This window comes from Equus caballus, chromosome 16 (assembly GCF_041296265.1).
Source record: "Equus caballus isolate H_3958 breed thoroughbred chromosome 16, TB-T2T, whole genome shotgun sequence".
Lineage (NCBI taxonomy): Eukaryota > Metazoa > Chordata > Mammalia > Perissodactyla > Equidae > Equus > Equus caballus.
In genome coordinates this window covers 32,670,772-32,683,838 of record NC_091699.1, presented here as the reverse complement: position 1 = coordinate 32,683,838, position 13,067 = coordinate 32,670,772, and the positions used below count along the sequence as shown (strand labels likewise).

Here is a 13,067-nt window from a genome sequence, read left to right as displayed (position 1 = left end):
AGTACATGTGGCCTGGAATTGTTGCCTCTTAAGGGCTATTCATTGGTGTTCTCGGTTGCATTTGAAGTATAATGCTATAATACCTGTCTTCTCCAAAATTACGCATACCTTTTAGATAATCTTATATACATGTATATGTATATATATCTCATAAATATATATACATGTGTGTATACATATATATCACATCATATATAGTGGGAGAGAACCCATTGGTAATTATACTTCATGGAAACTATTTCTATAATTTCTCTCACTTTTCCCAACACCTCCACACATATCCCCACAGGCCTGAATGGCCACTGAGTCATTTCTAATCAGTGTCCCTGTTCCTTCTCTCTTGCCAGAAGGAGGGACATGTGAAGTGATAGCGGCGCACAGATGTTGTAATAAGAATCGCATTGAGGAGCGGTCACAAACAGTAAAGTGTTCCTGTCTACCTGGGAAAGTGGCTGGAACGACAAGAAACCGACCTTCCTGTGTCGATGGTAAGTAGCTGGTTGTACATTTCTCTCTAGGCGTTCATCTAGGTGTGTACCATGCATAATATACTCTTCTATTTCATCTAAATATGGTTGAGGATAATGAACAAGGTACATGCGAATCTGGAAAGTTATACAAATGCCAGCCCTGAGCATAGAGTTCGAATTCTTGTTTCTCTGGCTTTGGGATTTTCGAATGGTTTATTCCGACATTTTTCAGAGAAGATTAAGGTAAAGAAATTTTTCCAAGTCAAGAAATTTGAGAGTCTAGCTCATTTGGGAAGTGATTTTGGATTGAGGTGACAGATCATGGGGCTGGTGATAATGGTAGTAAAGTTAACAACATCTAACATTCATTCAACACATATTTTAAGAGCATTTACCATATGCCAGGCACGGCTCTGGGTGCTTCACGTACATTCATGAACAGATAGACGTGCCCTGAATGTTCACCGTGTGCCAAGCGCTGTCTTAAACACTTCTCACACGTGATTTTATTTACTCCTGCCAACAATCCTATGCTAGTTTTTTATTGATGTATAAAAAATTACAGCCCCCCCCCCAACCCCGAAAAAACTTAGCAGCTTTAAGCTGCAAGTATTATCTCACAGCTTCTGTGGGTCAAGAATTTAACTTAGCTGAGTGGTTCTGGCTCAGAGTCTCTCCTGTGGGAGCAGTCAAGATCTGAAGGCTTGACTGGTGCTGGAGGATGGCTCACTCACATGGCTGTGAGCAGGTGACCTCAGTTCCCTGCCACATAGACCTCTCCATAGAAGCTTGGTGTCTTCACTTCATGACACCCGCCTTCCCCTAGAGTGAGCGATCCAAGAGAACAATACAGAAGCCAGGATGACCTTTTGTTTTATGATCTAACCTCAGAACTTACACTTCATTGCCTCCACAATATCCTATTGGTTATACCAGTAACCCTATCTATTCAACGTGGGAGTGGACCACAAGGGCTTGAGGACCATAAAACAGGGATCACTGGGGCAGATAGACTTTCCTTCCTGTTTTAAACATGAAGAAGCTTAGTCTTAGAAGACTTAAGTAATGTTTCATTGGTCCTTTGACTGGTAAGTTGTAGCTTGACTGACTCTTGAGCCCAGAGCAACTGACTCTAATATCAAGTCTTGGCCACTATCTTTAAAATAATTTTGTATGCTCCGTCCCACAGTGAGTCCAAGGTTTAAAGGGACCTAAAATATCTCTCCCCATCTTTATCTTTCATAATTTTAAAACCGCATGTGAGTTGATCTTCAGATTCTTCAGTAAGAAAATCAGAACTCAGAGAAGTAAGTCACTTGCTCAAGGTCACATAGCAGGAATTAGAACCTGATTCTCTTGGCACAGGGTCTCTTGTTCTTCCTTGAGTTATAGATGAGGAAGGACATCTTCTAGATTGGCTCGTGTTACTTTTTTCTAAATTTATTATGAATCATTAGGTGGTTAGAAAGAGAAACACACTGAAGCTAGACCAAGCAAAAAGGAAGTTACTTTTTAAGAAAATAGAGAAATCCGGCGAACCCAATTACGGGAAATTCAGCCAAACCTTATGGGATTCATAATTCTTCAGGCAGCTACCATCTTTTTTTCTTTATTTCTGATCTCTGTCTCCTTCATTCCCCTCTGTGTGGACTAGTTCCCTCTTCAAGCATTTTAGCTTTTCTCCCCCATAATTTAGGGACTCATGTGAGGCTTTTATTTGCATGGTGCCAACTCTGATCTCACTCAGCATCATGGTATAATCCAAATATATTGGAATCAATTCCTGTGTCTTAAATGCATTCTCTGAAAAGACTAAATATGATTGGTCCAGCTCAAGTCATCTGTCAACCTCTGCTTAATCAACCACAGCCAAAGGGACAAACTCATGTGGCGTGGACAGTTGCCTATTCTGTACCATAGAAAGGTCAAGCTTTTTAAAAAAAAAAAAAAAAAAGATGTGAAAAAGCCAGGTTTGGAAATACACTGTGATCAGCAGTTCTCAATCAAGGCAAGTCTCAGGGGCCATTTGGCAATGTCTGAAGACATTTTGATCTAGACATTTGTTACAACTAGGGGGATGCTACTGGAATCTGGTGGATAGAAGCCAGGAATGCTGCTAAACATCCTACAATGCACAGGATAGCCCCACAACAAAGACTTATCCAGCGCCCCATGTCAATGGAGCTGAGGTTGGGAAAGCTGCACAATGATTATTTCCTTCTTCTAGATCACAGTCAAAACAGTAAGGCAACTCAAATGCAGGGAAGGCAGACAGCCAGACTAGAAAGCCTGTTCCATCCTCTTTCAGGAGGAAACTCTTGGCCTTAGAAGCCAATAAACATCATAAAACCATGATGGTTTCTCATGTTCTCTTGCAAACAAAGCATTGAGTCTGTAAACTATAAATCTTCATTTTGTTTCAGTTCATTTTTTTTATCTCTAATGATCTAGAAATAGAATTGCCTTTAGGATTTGGATGCAAGACACAAAGAGCAATGCACTGTCTATGCTGGCAGAGGAGGAAATGGCATCTGGCCCTGAGTCTCTGGGAGAAGCTAAGCCACATATTGGTAATATTTTCTCTCGGAACAAGTTTGTTTGACTTTGGAAACTCTCAGCACTTTAATGTGGTAGTTTCAGGCAAGAGAGCTGTTAGTCTCCATCTTTCAAGCAAAAGTCAGTATATTGTATTCTTTAGCCTCAAGCTGATTATTCCTGGTTTCCATAGAATTCCACTCCTCCAAAATCTTTGAATCCACTGGCATTTATGAGTAAGTCTATGTGTTGCTACGACCAAGAATTTTTTTATGGCTTAGATCTCTACATGCAAATTAAATATAAAGTGTAGATACGAATTAATAATTCCAGGGTAGTTATTAACATCATGAACTGTGAAATTAGACAGACATGAGCAGAATCTCAGCTGTACCAGTTACTAATAAAATGACTTTTGGCAAGTCACATTTGCTTTCTAACCTGTTTCCTCATCTGTAAAGTGGGAATAATAATTGCTTCTACTTCATAAGGTTGTGGTGAGGATTAAGGAAATCATACGTATAATGTGCTTTGCATAGTGTCTGGTTCCAGTCAAGTGTTTACAAAAGGATGGTATCTATTTCCTATTCTACTAATAAATGTGGGTAATGCTTAGAGACAGACATTGTTTTACAAAGTTTTGTTTCATGTTAATTCAATACAGTGGCACTTTAGCGACCATCTTTTCTTAGAACTGCTTCTAACTAATTATCCTGGACATCGCTAATGCTGGTAGGTCACCTTCAGGAGTGCATGTTTATTATAGGAATTGTGAAAACTACAGAAATATGTCCATACATTAAAATCACCCATGATATTGTTGCTCAGAGATTATCATTGCTTTGTAAGTAACATGTATATGTCCTTCCAGGCTTAACCCAGCATTAAATAAAACTTACGTACTATGTATTTTATTGAACCGAAATGTTGTAGTACCGTTTTGTCAACAGCTTATTTCATTTAACATATGATAAGCATTTCCCAACTTAATACATACGCTTCAAAAACATTATTCTTAATAGCAACATAGAATTTCAGGGGTGGATACAGCACCGTTTCTTTAACTATTTCCTCCACTTTGGCACATTTACAATGTTTTGCACATTTTCCTTTCTCAACCTAAGAATGGATAGAAACCAGCTTCTCTCCATGACAGCAGTTGACAATCCATGCACCGCTTTTGTCCTACACATATTCTGTTGTACATAATGCATTTCCTGTGGTAAGTGTTCCAATTGCTGTCATTTGCTTTACTCTGAAATTGCAGGTCAGTTGCCTTCTACAGTGTTTTCAAAAACAGAAAAGTAGCTATGATTTTAAAATAGCATATATTGGACTGTTTCAAGATTCAAAATCTGAGATCAGGTTATGTAAAATGAGATATAGATTTGGGGGTAAAATCTTAGCAGTTTATTCAAAAGTAAAGCATATGATATTTGGAGAAATTTCTAAGGAGCGAACTTTTATTTTAAAAATAATATTCTATTGCCTAATAACTAAAAACACCAAAATACACACCCAACAACTTAAATTATGGGATAGTCATTTATAAATATTTTAAAAAGCATTACACACTTGGATTTGTGCCTAACACTATTCTGAAGAAATATAAGTCATTCCATTCTAATTCACACCCTGTTGTGTTTTATTAATCATTATATAACCCAAAATGGGGTGGGAGAGAGCACCTACTCAATATCTGTGGTTGGGACCAGCTAAAAATACCATGTACAGCCTTTCTGTAATCTCTAATTACTTCCCATGCACTAAAAGTTAGAATCAAAGACTCATAAACAAGAAGATGATGACTCAAAACATAATTATTTATTTAAGGGAAGAATTTTTCCAAGCAGATGATGTAAAACAAACAAAAATAAATTTCTAGGGGGCTTCTTATTATTCTAACTGATCTATAATTGCATAAAAATAGTATCAGTCTCAAAGTTTTAAAAATAATGAGATATAATTAAATAATAATGATAATAATAAAAATAATGGCTTACATTTTCTTGAAGGCTTATCATGTGCCATTCTTCCAAGTCCTTCAAATCTATACTTTCATTTAATTCCAACCTGAACCCCATAACGTGTATCCTTCTATTACTTCCATTTTACCCATAAGAAAACTGAGGCGGAGATTTAATGACTTGCTCAAAATCATGCAGTCAGTAGTGGCAGAGACAGAAGGTCAGCCTAGGCTATCTGCCTCCAGGGCCTCCCATTTGTCAAGCATAGGCAAACCAGGATATAACATAAACACACATTACATTCCAAAGATTTTCTTGCAAGATACCAAAATATGTGAGTGAGAAGGGGAAGAAAGTTTAACCAGGTAGATACAGTCATGCATCACTTAACAACGGGATACGTTCTGAGAAATGCATCATTAGGCGATTTTGTTATTGTGCGAACATCACAGAGTGTACTTACACAAACCTAGATGATATAGCCTACCACACACCTAGACTATGTGGTACTAATCTTATGGGACCACCATCGTATATGCGCCTGCATGGCAGTTATGCGATGCCTGGCTGTACTGATAGAAACATCCAGTACTTTGGGCAATACCTGCCCTTTCCCTGTATGTGTCATAGAGATGATTGATTGTCCTTCCTAAGGTCATTGTCATAAAGTAATTAGAAGTGTTTTTGTAAATAATTTTTTCAGTTTTATAAGATGATTGAAGATTCATTATTTAAAGCATGGGGGAATAAAATGACTGTTTTATGGGAAAATTTTCATGCAGTTTTCTCTACTTAGGGTTTTATTTTTGTGTAATTTATGTCCATTTCTAATTTGGACAAATATGTGAAAAAAAATCATTTCAATGACTGGTTAGTAAGGGAGGTCCGTTAATGCATTGCATATTTTAGTATCACTCTAATTAAGGGAAATCTCCATGACAAGCTCATAGGCCTTTCCTTCTCAATTCAGTGTAAATTATGATCATTTCGATGACTCTAATTGCTAGAAAACTTTACCTGGTGTTCTTGTCTTCTTCAACTGGATTACCAGCCGGATGGAGCAGCAGGAACAGGCCAGCTTATATCACAGAACTTTCTAACTTTTACAGCTTTGGAAACCCCAGATGTTTTGTTTTTAAATATTACTATACAGTTAATATAATGAAAAAGCCATCATATTCCTGGCTATTTCTGTGAAGAAAAAAACTCAAACTATATCAAGACACTTTGCTCCCAACTCACATACTTAGCCTCCAAGACAAGTACACAGAGGCAGAAAGAAATATACACAAAGACTCATTCCCCGGAAGACAGACAGAGTTACAGGGAAAGAGACAGACAGGAAGATAGAGGGACATACAAAGAAAGACATGAAGGAGAGATTAGAAAGAAAGTGTGATAAAGGAGAGAAATAAGTCAATAGACGCTGAGAAAGAATATTAGAACATCTGTCCATACAATGGCTTGATTCATTTTTCCAAACAATTGTTTGTATTGTCTCACAGTTTATAAATAATTTTAAAAAAATAAAATCTTTTTGTTAGATTGAGTCTTTAGATTTTTTTTCAAGTTATATTATATTAGATTCCAGATCCAGAATCTCTGCAAAAATTGCTTCTGGAGACTGCTTCTTTGGAAAATACATGATAAAATTTTCTTGATTACATACCATCATATTCTGTAGAGATAGCTGTGGTAGAGAAAGATGTCTGAGAGTTGAAGGAAATTTGAAATTTAGCACCAGTTTTCTGTAGAATAGCATGAAATATATATAAGAAGGACTGCATGTAATAGCCCCTTCTTAGCCTTCTAGAACATGATACCATATTAAAGGCTCTGAGAAGTTCTGTAGATAAGAAACTTGTTGAACTTTAACCCAGTATTTTCCAAACATTTTTGACCACAGAACCTTTTTCTATGTAACACTTATTCACATTTTTTAGACCCAATGTTCCGTGAAATGGACTTAGGGTTATGCTGGTATAAACCATATAGACTGTGCTTTTGTTTTTATTTCTAAGAATGTTTTTTAGGTTTTCCAAGACCAAATGATAATTCCTATGCCCATAGCTCAATGCTTTTCCTAAGACTGGCTGACCACACACTGTACAACGAGTCCCAGTAGTAAGGTGATTTATAATATCTCAATGACATGTCAGGCTCAACTGGAGTTTGGAAATCATCTAGGGACCTTCCAGAGAAAATGTAGTATGAAAAAAACTGAAGCCCTTATTTTATTCACAAATATTAAACATTTTAGGAGACAGGGAGGATGACCTACTTTGGTTCCACCATTTGTTACTTGTCTTCCACACACAATGCAATACCAAGATAATGAACAGCTGTGGTGGATCAGGGATGCATGCCCCAGCAGCGGTCTGTGCTCCCTTCATTACTGTCTCTGTTTGAAACTTGCCTTGTTCTTTCAAGTCAGACTCTAGCTTTTTTAATAGATGGAATGCTGAGCTCTGTTGGCTTCATCAGGAGGCATTTCTGAAAAAAGATTCCATTATTCTTTTTAGAAAAGGGTCTTCTGTGGCATCATTACTAAAACTGAGGCATTTCCAGGCAAAACTTCTAAATTATATGTAAATTTTCTTTTGCTCCCCTACTTGGCATCTAATCCTGCCCAGGTATGTGAGGATCCAAGTCTGTGTTAGTAAGAGGAATGAGAGGAGGGATGCACAAGAGCTGACAAAGCTTTTTATACTGTCTAATAAAAGGTCTGTCTCTGTATTTCTCATGAATTCAGTCTTCAGATATGCCCCTACTTCGAAGAGTAAATATCATTTTGTTTGTTTGTTTGTTTAGTTTAAAGCAGCAGTTGCCAACTGACAACCCACTGGCTGAAACCATCCTCAAACCCATTCCTTAGGTTGGAAGAGTAATGGGAAAATTGACTTTGTGTGCCTTTGGATGGGATACTCCACTTTCCCACAGGCCTCACCACTCCCTATTATAACATCTGCCTCTGGCACATAGATGTTACCTGCCTGATCTCTGAAGACAGTGCAATGTAAGGCTCCTGGCTCATAGAATTATTTCTCTACTATTCTCAAGTTAATAAGCAAATTAATTTTTTGGAAAAAAATTTGTCCTGTGATATAAAAGTAATATACATAACCTGGTGTAAATAGAAATGTATGTATACAAAAACAGCAAAGAAAGGAAAAAAGAGTAATCCTCCTTCTCCTCCCCTTTCACATCTTGAATGCCAGAAGGAACAATTTCTGCCAGATTTCTGTGCCTCCTTACAGAAAATATCAGTGTACATGCAGCCCTATGGATACACACACATAAAACTTGATAAATCAAAATGGTGTTATGTTATAAAAAATGATCTGAACCTATATTTTTTAGCAAAAGGAAATATCTTAAATAGTTCACTCTTTCAGCGAAAGCTTGGCTGGTAAACATAGGGAAAATGCTCAATATCACTCAAATGAAGGAATGTAAATTAAACACTGAAGCGTAATGTTTCATCAATCAAATAGGCAGAGATGAAAGTTTGGTAATACCCAGTATTAAGGAGGGAGGAGAGAAAAACTACATATAAATCATACTCAGTGATAAAAGGCTTACAAACTCAATTAGTTACCCACTTTTCTTTATTTTGGTTCACCAAAAGGGAAAATGATAAATAGGAAATTTTGTAAGGGGACTGGATGTTTGGGGACCATGATACAAATTACATGCATTGTAATGGCTTGCAGCATTTTTATTTAGTAATAATTCTTGGACATACAGTTCCCTGCTTTGCCTCAACAGGATCAGGTTCATGAAGCTGGGTATCATCTAAGAAATCTTCTAAGGATTTTGATGTCATTTCAGTGAGAAAACTATATACGAAAGTGTATTTAGTGCAAATACTTTGACCTAAATATGAGAAGTCCCATTGTAAAGCCTGTCTCTGCCACTTGGGAGGCACAAATTTCTCTGCACAAATATTTGTCATGGTTTGTATGTTGTGTGTGTGTAATCATGGTATAACATACTCGAAATCCTTGTCATTTATCTAGTTAGGATGTTCTTGGTTACACAGAATTCCAAATTCATCAACAAGAAAATTTCCCTAAAGTAGCTCGAAAGTGTTATTTATTTCCAAAGAGCTCAGGTGTTTTCAGAGACATTTTCTTGTCTGATATGAGAGCACTTTTAATCAATTTTTTTTTCAGAAAGGGGGAAAAATGTTGTTCTAAATCTAAGGAGTCAGCTCCTCATCCCTCTAGCTTGGCTCCAGCCTAGATAAGGCAAGATTTTAGGGTCCTGTGTTATTAAAGTGCTGTCCATACGAATAATGAGCAAGGCTTGTGAATTATTTCACACTTCTAGGAAAATCTATAATCCTGTCCTTCTGCAACAGCAATGGAAGCTGCTGAGGATATTGGTACATTTCTATGTGGAAGATTCTGATAACTTTATCTAAGGAAGTGGTAAACTATGTCCCCTTCTGAGGCTGATGTAGAAATTTATGCAGATGAATAATATTTGGAAAAATTAATGATGTGTTCCTCCATCCTCTCAAGCTCCTTGAATTTTTGAGGCCCAACCCCCAGCCCAAACAACAAGACATGAATCACCCACTAACCAGAGAACAGAGGACCAAATATTTGGTGTTTAAGTTCAAAAGCCATTCAGAGACTCAGATAGAAGATTGAAGAGTTATTTTCTTCCTGCCCCCAGACTAATATGATTGCCAAAGCCTGAGGGAGGGGGAGAAAGGGCCACATGGGTAGAAGAAATGAGGTCCACTGAGCAAAAGCTTTCTACCACTGCTACCAGAGAGCTGTGTCACCATCTATAGACCCCCCCCCCCCCTTCTCCAGCTGCCAACCAAGAGAATACCATACATGATAGCTCAACACACTCTTTTCATGTCCTTTTGGTTGCCTTCCAGAGAAGGCTATGCATGAACAGCATCTAGCATGTTGGGCACTGATTGTCCAACAGGAGTTATAATCTCCAGTGTCCTAAGGTCTCCTTAGCCTTCTACCCTGCAGAGGTGACCTCCAGGATGTTTATAAACCCAAGGAAGCAAGAGAAGGGACCTGGGCTCCTTAATGAGCAGGGTGGACATAGAGAGGAAATTTCATGCACCAACTACACAAGACGAAATAGAGTCAAGATCTCCAATTGAGCTAAGACATTGGTAGGATACTCTCCCCTTCTCCAACCCACCTATTTCACTTCTATTCCCTGATATTGTTTGGTATTTTCAGTATTGCATCATTGAAATAATTGAATGGCAAAATTCAGTGGAGTAAAATTCAATATCAACTCATATTACTTAGGCTGGTCAAATGATTGGGTGATTAACCAGCCACTCATTCAAAGAAAAGTCACATTCCTTCAAGTTTAGAATCTCCTACGTGTGCTAGCTTCAAAGCTGTCATTCATCATCTCTGTTGTTACTACATAACAATTTTTGTCTTATGCTGAGTACCTCATCCCTTAATGTTCTGCAGGGTGCAAGAAACCTAAAGCCCCTCAATAGTAGCTAAAGTGAAAAGAGAAGTTATTGTAAGAATATACTGGGGTCATGGAATCCAAGAGCAGATACTGCTCTATAGCAGGCCTCAAGGCAGCCAAAACTGAGCCCAGCTGTGTGTGTTCACCACAGCTCTGTCTTGCAGACAGTGTCATCTTTCATCTTGAGCTGTTTCTGGATATCTACCTCCTTCTCCTTTCTCTGCAAAGTAGGGTGGTTAAATCTGTCTCTGTCAGGTATCAATGGTCTTCTCAACTATATGGAACACTAGTGATAGTGCTAATTTTAAACTGCTAACTGTACTGGTTTATAATTACTGAGTCCTTACTATGTCCCAAATCTTGTGTGTTGCATGTAGTGCTTTAGATAATTCTCACAATAGCCACCTTATAAGATAGGTACTGTTATATCCCCATTTTATAAAGGAGGAACCTGACGCCTTAGAGAAGTTAAACCATTTCTTCCAGGACATGGTAGCAGTAGGTCTGGGACCCCAAATGAGGAACTGCTGGAAATGATGGGTAGGAGACAGCATCAGAAGCACAGGTAGGAGAAGTTCAGAGTACCTGCTTACTTCTTGTATTCCCTTCCTTGGTGAACGACAACGCTATTCAGGCAGGCTAGACTCTTACTTAACCGTCTCCTCCAACATACACACCATCATCATTCATGTCCCATATATCTCAAATCCATCAATTTCTCTGTATTCTCTAATTTCAGTACTGCCATAATCTGTACTCTTATCTTGACTCTAATTAATCCCTCTGATTAAAATGTGCCCTCAACACTCCTTCCCCACCCCATCTGACTCTGAATTCATTATCCAAATTATATCACCAACTCCAGAGGTCCTCCCTCAAACCACCATACCCAAAGCTAGTAGATGCCCTCCTCTGCATCCCTGAAACATCCCATACCACGTTTATCACAACTTGCCATAATGTATTATAATCCTTTGTTGACTTATGATCTCCTCTCCTAGAGAGACTCGCCCATTCATTCATTCATTCAACAGTTATTTTTGGAGTGTTGACTGTGTGTGACGAATCATGCCAAACACTTGATCATATAATGTTGAACAAGGATAGGCCCTTGCTTTCATGGAGACTGCAGTCCAGCAGGGAAGAGAGACCTTAATCTAACCAGATGTGAAAAGGTACAAGTAGAATCTTGTACCTTCAGAAAGAATAGAATTCAGTTCTTGGAAAGGTGGTACTAACAATAAATATAAAGAAGCCTGGGAAACTCAGACTTCTGTGAAGAAGTGACAAGAGGTCTGAGATGTGAGATATTACTCAAGCTCATTGGGGGAAGAGCATTCCAGGCAGAGAACAGCATGGGCCAAAGCTTTGGGTTTTGATCAAGAGCTCAAGAGAAAACCATTGTGGCTGAAACCCAGAGAACAATAAGACCCCATGCGAGAGGAGGCTGAAAAGATAGGTGGGACCAAACATTCGTGTGATAATTGAGCTGTATACCTCTAGTTCCTAATATGTTTCCTAAAACTGAGATGTGTTCATCAAACACTTAGAGAAGGCAGCAATGCAGGATGTGCTGTGGGAAACTGGATGGTAAATCAACCTGGAATTTTGTGAGGAGAGAGCATTGGAGCCCCTCTACAGAGACAAAATCTCCCTGTGTAGTGTCTGACAATAGTTTTCAAAACCTCTATGCTAACACTTCAGACAACACCAAAGCAAAGCAAATCAAATTGTCATTTTGATATCACTGCCTTCCGCTTACACCGTTATCCACACGATCACTGTCACCTGAGTGTCTCACACTGTTTCTAGTCTCAGCCACCCTCACTACTGTGAAGAATCGTCACAACCACCCCCAAATCAAACAAACAAAATCTTCTGATAGAAAATTTTAGTCACTGATTTTCAATTCTACTGTCTGACTTTAGAAAAAAAATTTTGCTAGTAGGTTCTTTATACATGGAAGGGTCTCAGGGTAAAGGGCTTATAACATGGGTATATATTTAAACATAGTGGATAACTATAGGCTCATGGCAGTTTATTTTCTTCCTGATTAACATATAGCCTCCTTGACTTCAAATCATGTCTTTATGAATCGACAAGGCCGTGTTCTATGTAGCCAAAAAAAAAGGCCTCCATAACACTAATACCAAAGAATGCCTGACCAACCCATTCCTGAAATCCGGGGTAGTGTGTAAAATTCAAACGGGTGTGCAGGCATTAGATGAGTCTATTTTGTAAAGAAGGAGATAATGGAAAAATGGTTGTTTCTCACATTACCAAGTCCTGCTCCCTTCAAAATCTTCAAGCACGTGAGTTTGAGAAGCAAAGTAGTAAAGCCACATGTACACTATATAAATTCTCTACTGTATTTAACAGCCCATGTGGAAAAATTATTATACTAACTACAGGAACTGAGAGTTGTTGAACACTATGTATCTGGTGCTCCACTGAGAATGTCACCAGCATTTTCACATCTAATCTTTACAACAACACATGAGATCGGTACTGTTATTATTATCCCCACTATACTGATAAGGAAATTGAGGCTCAAAATGAGAAAGGACTTGTTGAAGATCACCCAGCTACCAGACTGTGGAGCCAGGATTCAATCTCAGCAGTCCGA

General features: G+C 38.3%; 1 protein-coding gene across 2 annotated transcripts in view; it reads left to right on the top strand.

The window, feature by feature from the left end:
- The window catches only part of TAFA1 (TAFA chemokine like family member 1), a 465,614-nt gene that overhangs the window by 363,408 nt on the left and 89,139 nt on the right, over positions 1 to 13,067 (top strand). Inside the window, exon 3 of one of the 2 annotated variants that reach the window (XM_070238651.1) lies at positions 351 to 488. In XM_070238651.1, the coding sequence (XP_070094752.1) occupies positions 351 to 488 (138 nt within the window). Of the gene's footprint in view, positions 1 to 347; positions 489 to 13,067 lie in introns of both variants that reach the window. The other variant, XM_023620101.2, reaches the window with a different exon arrangement.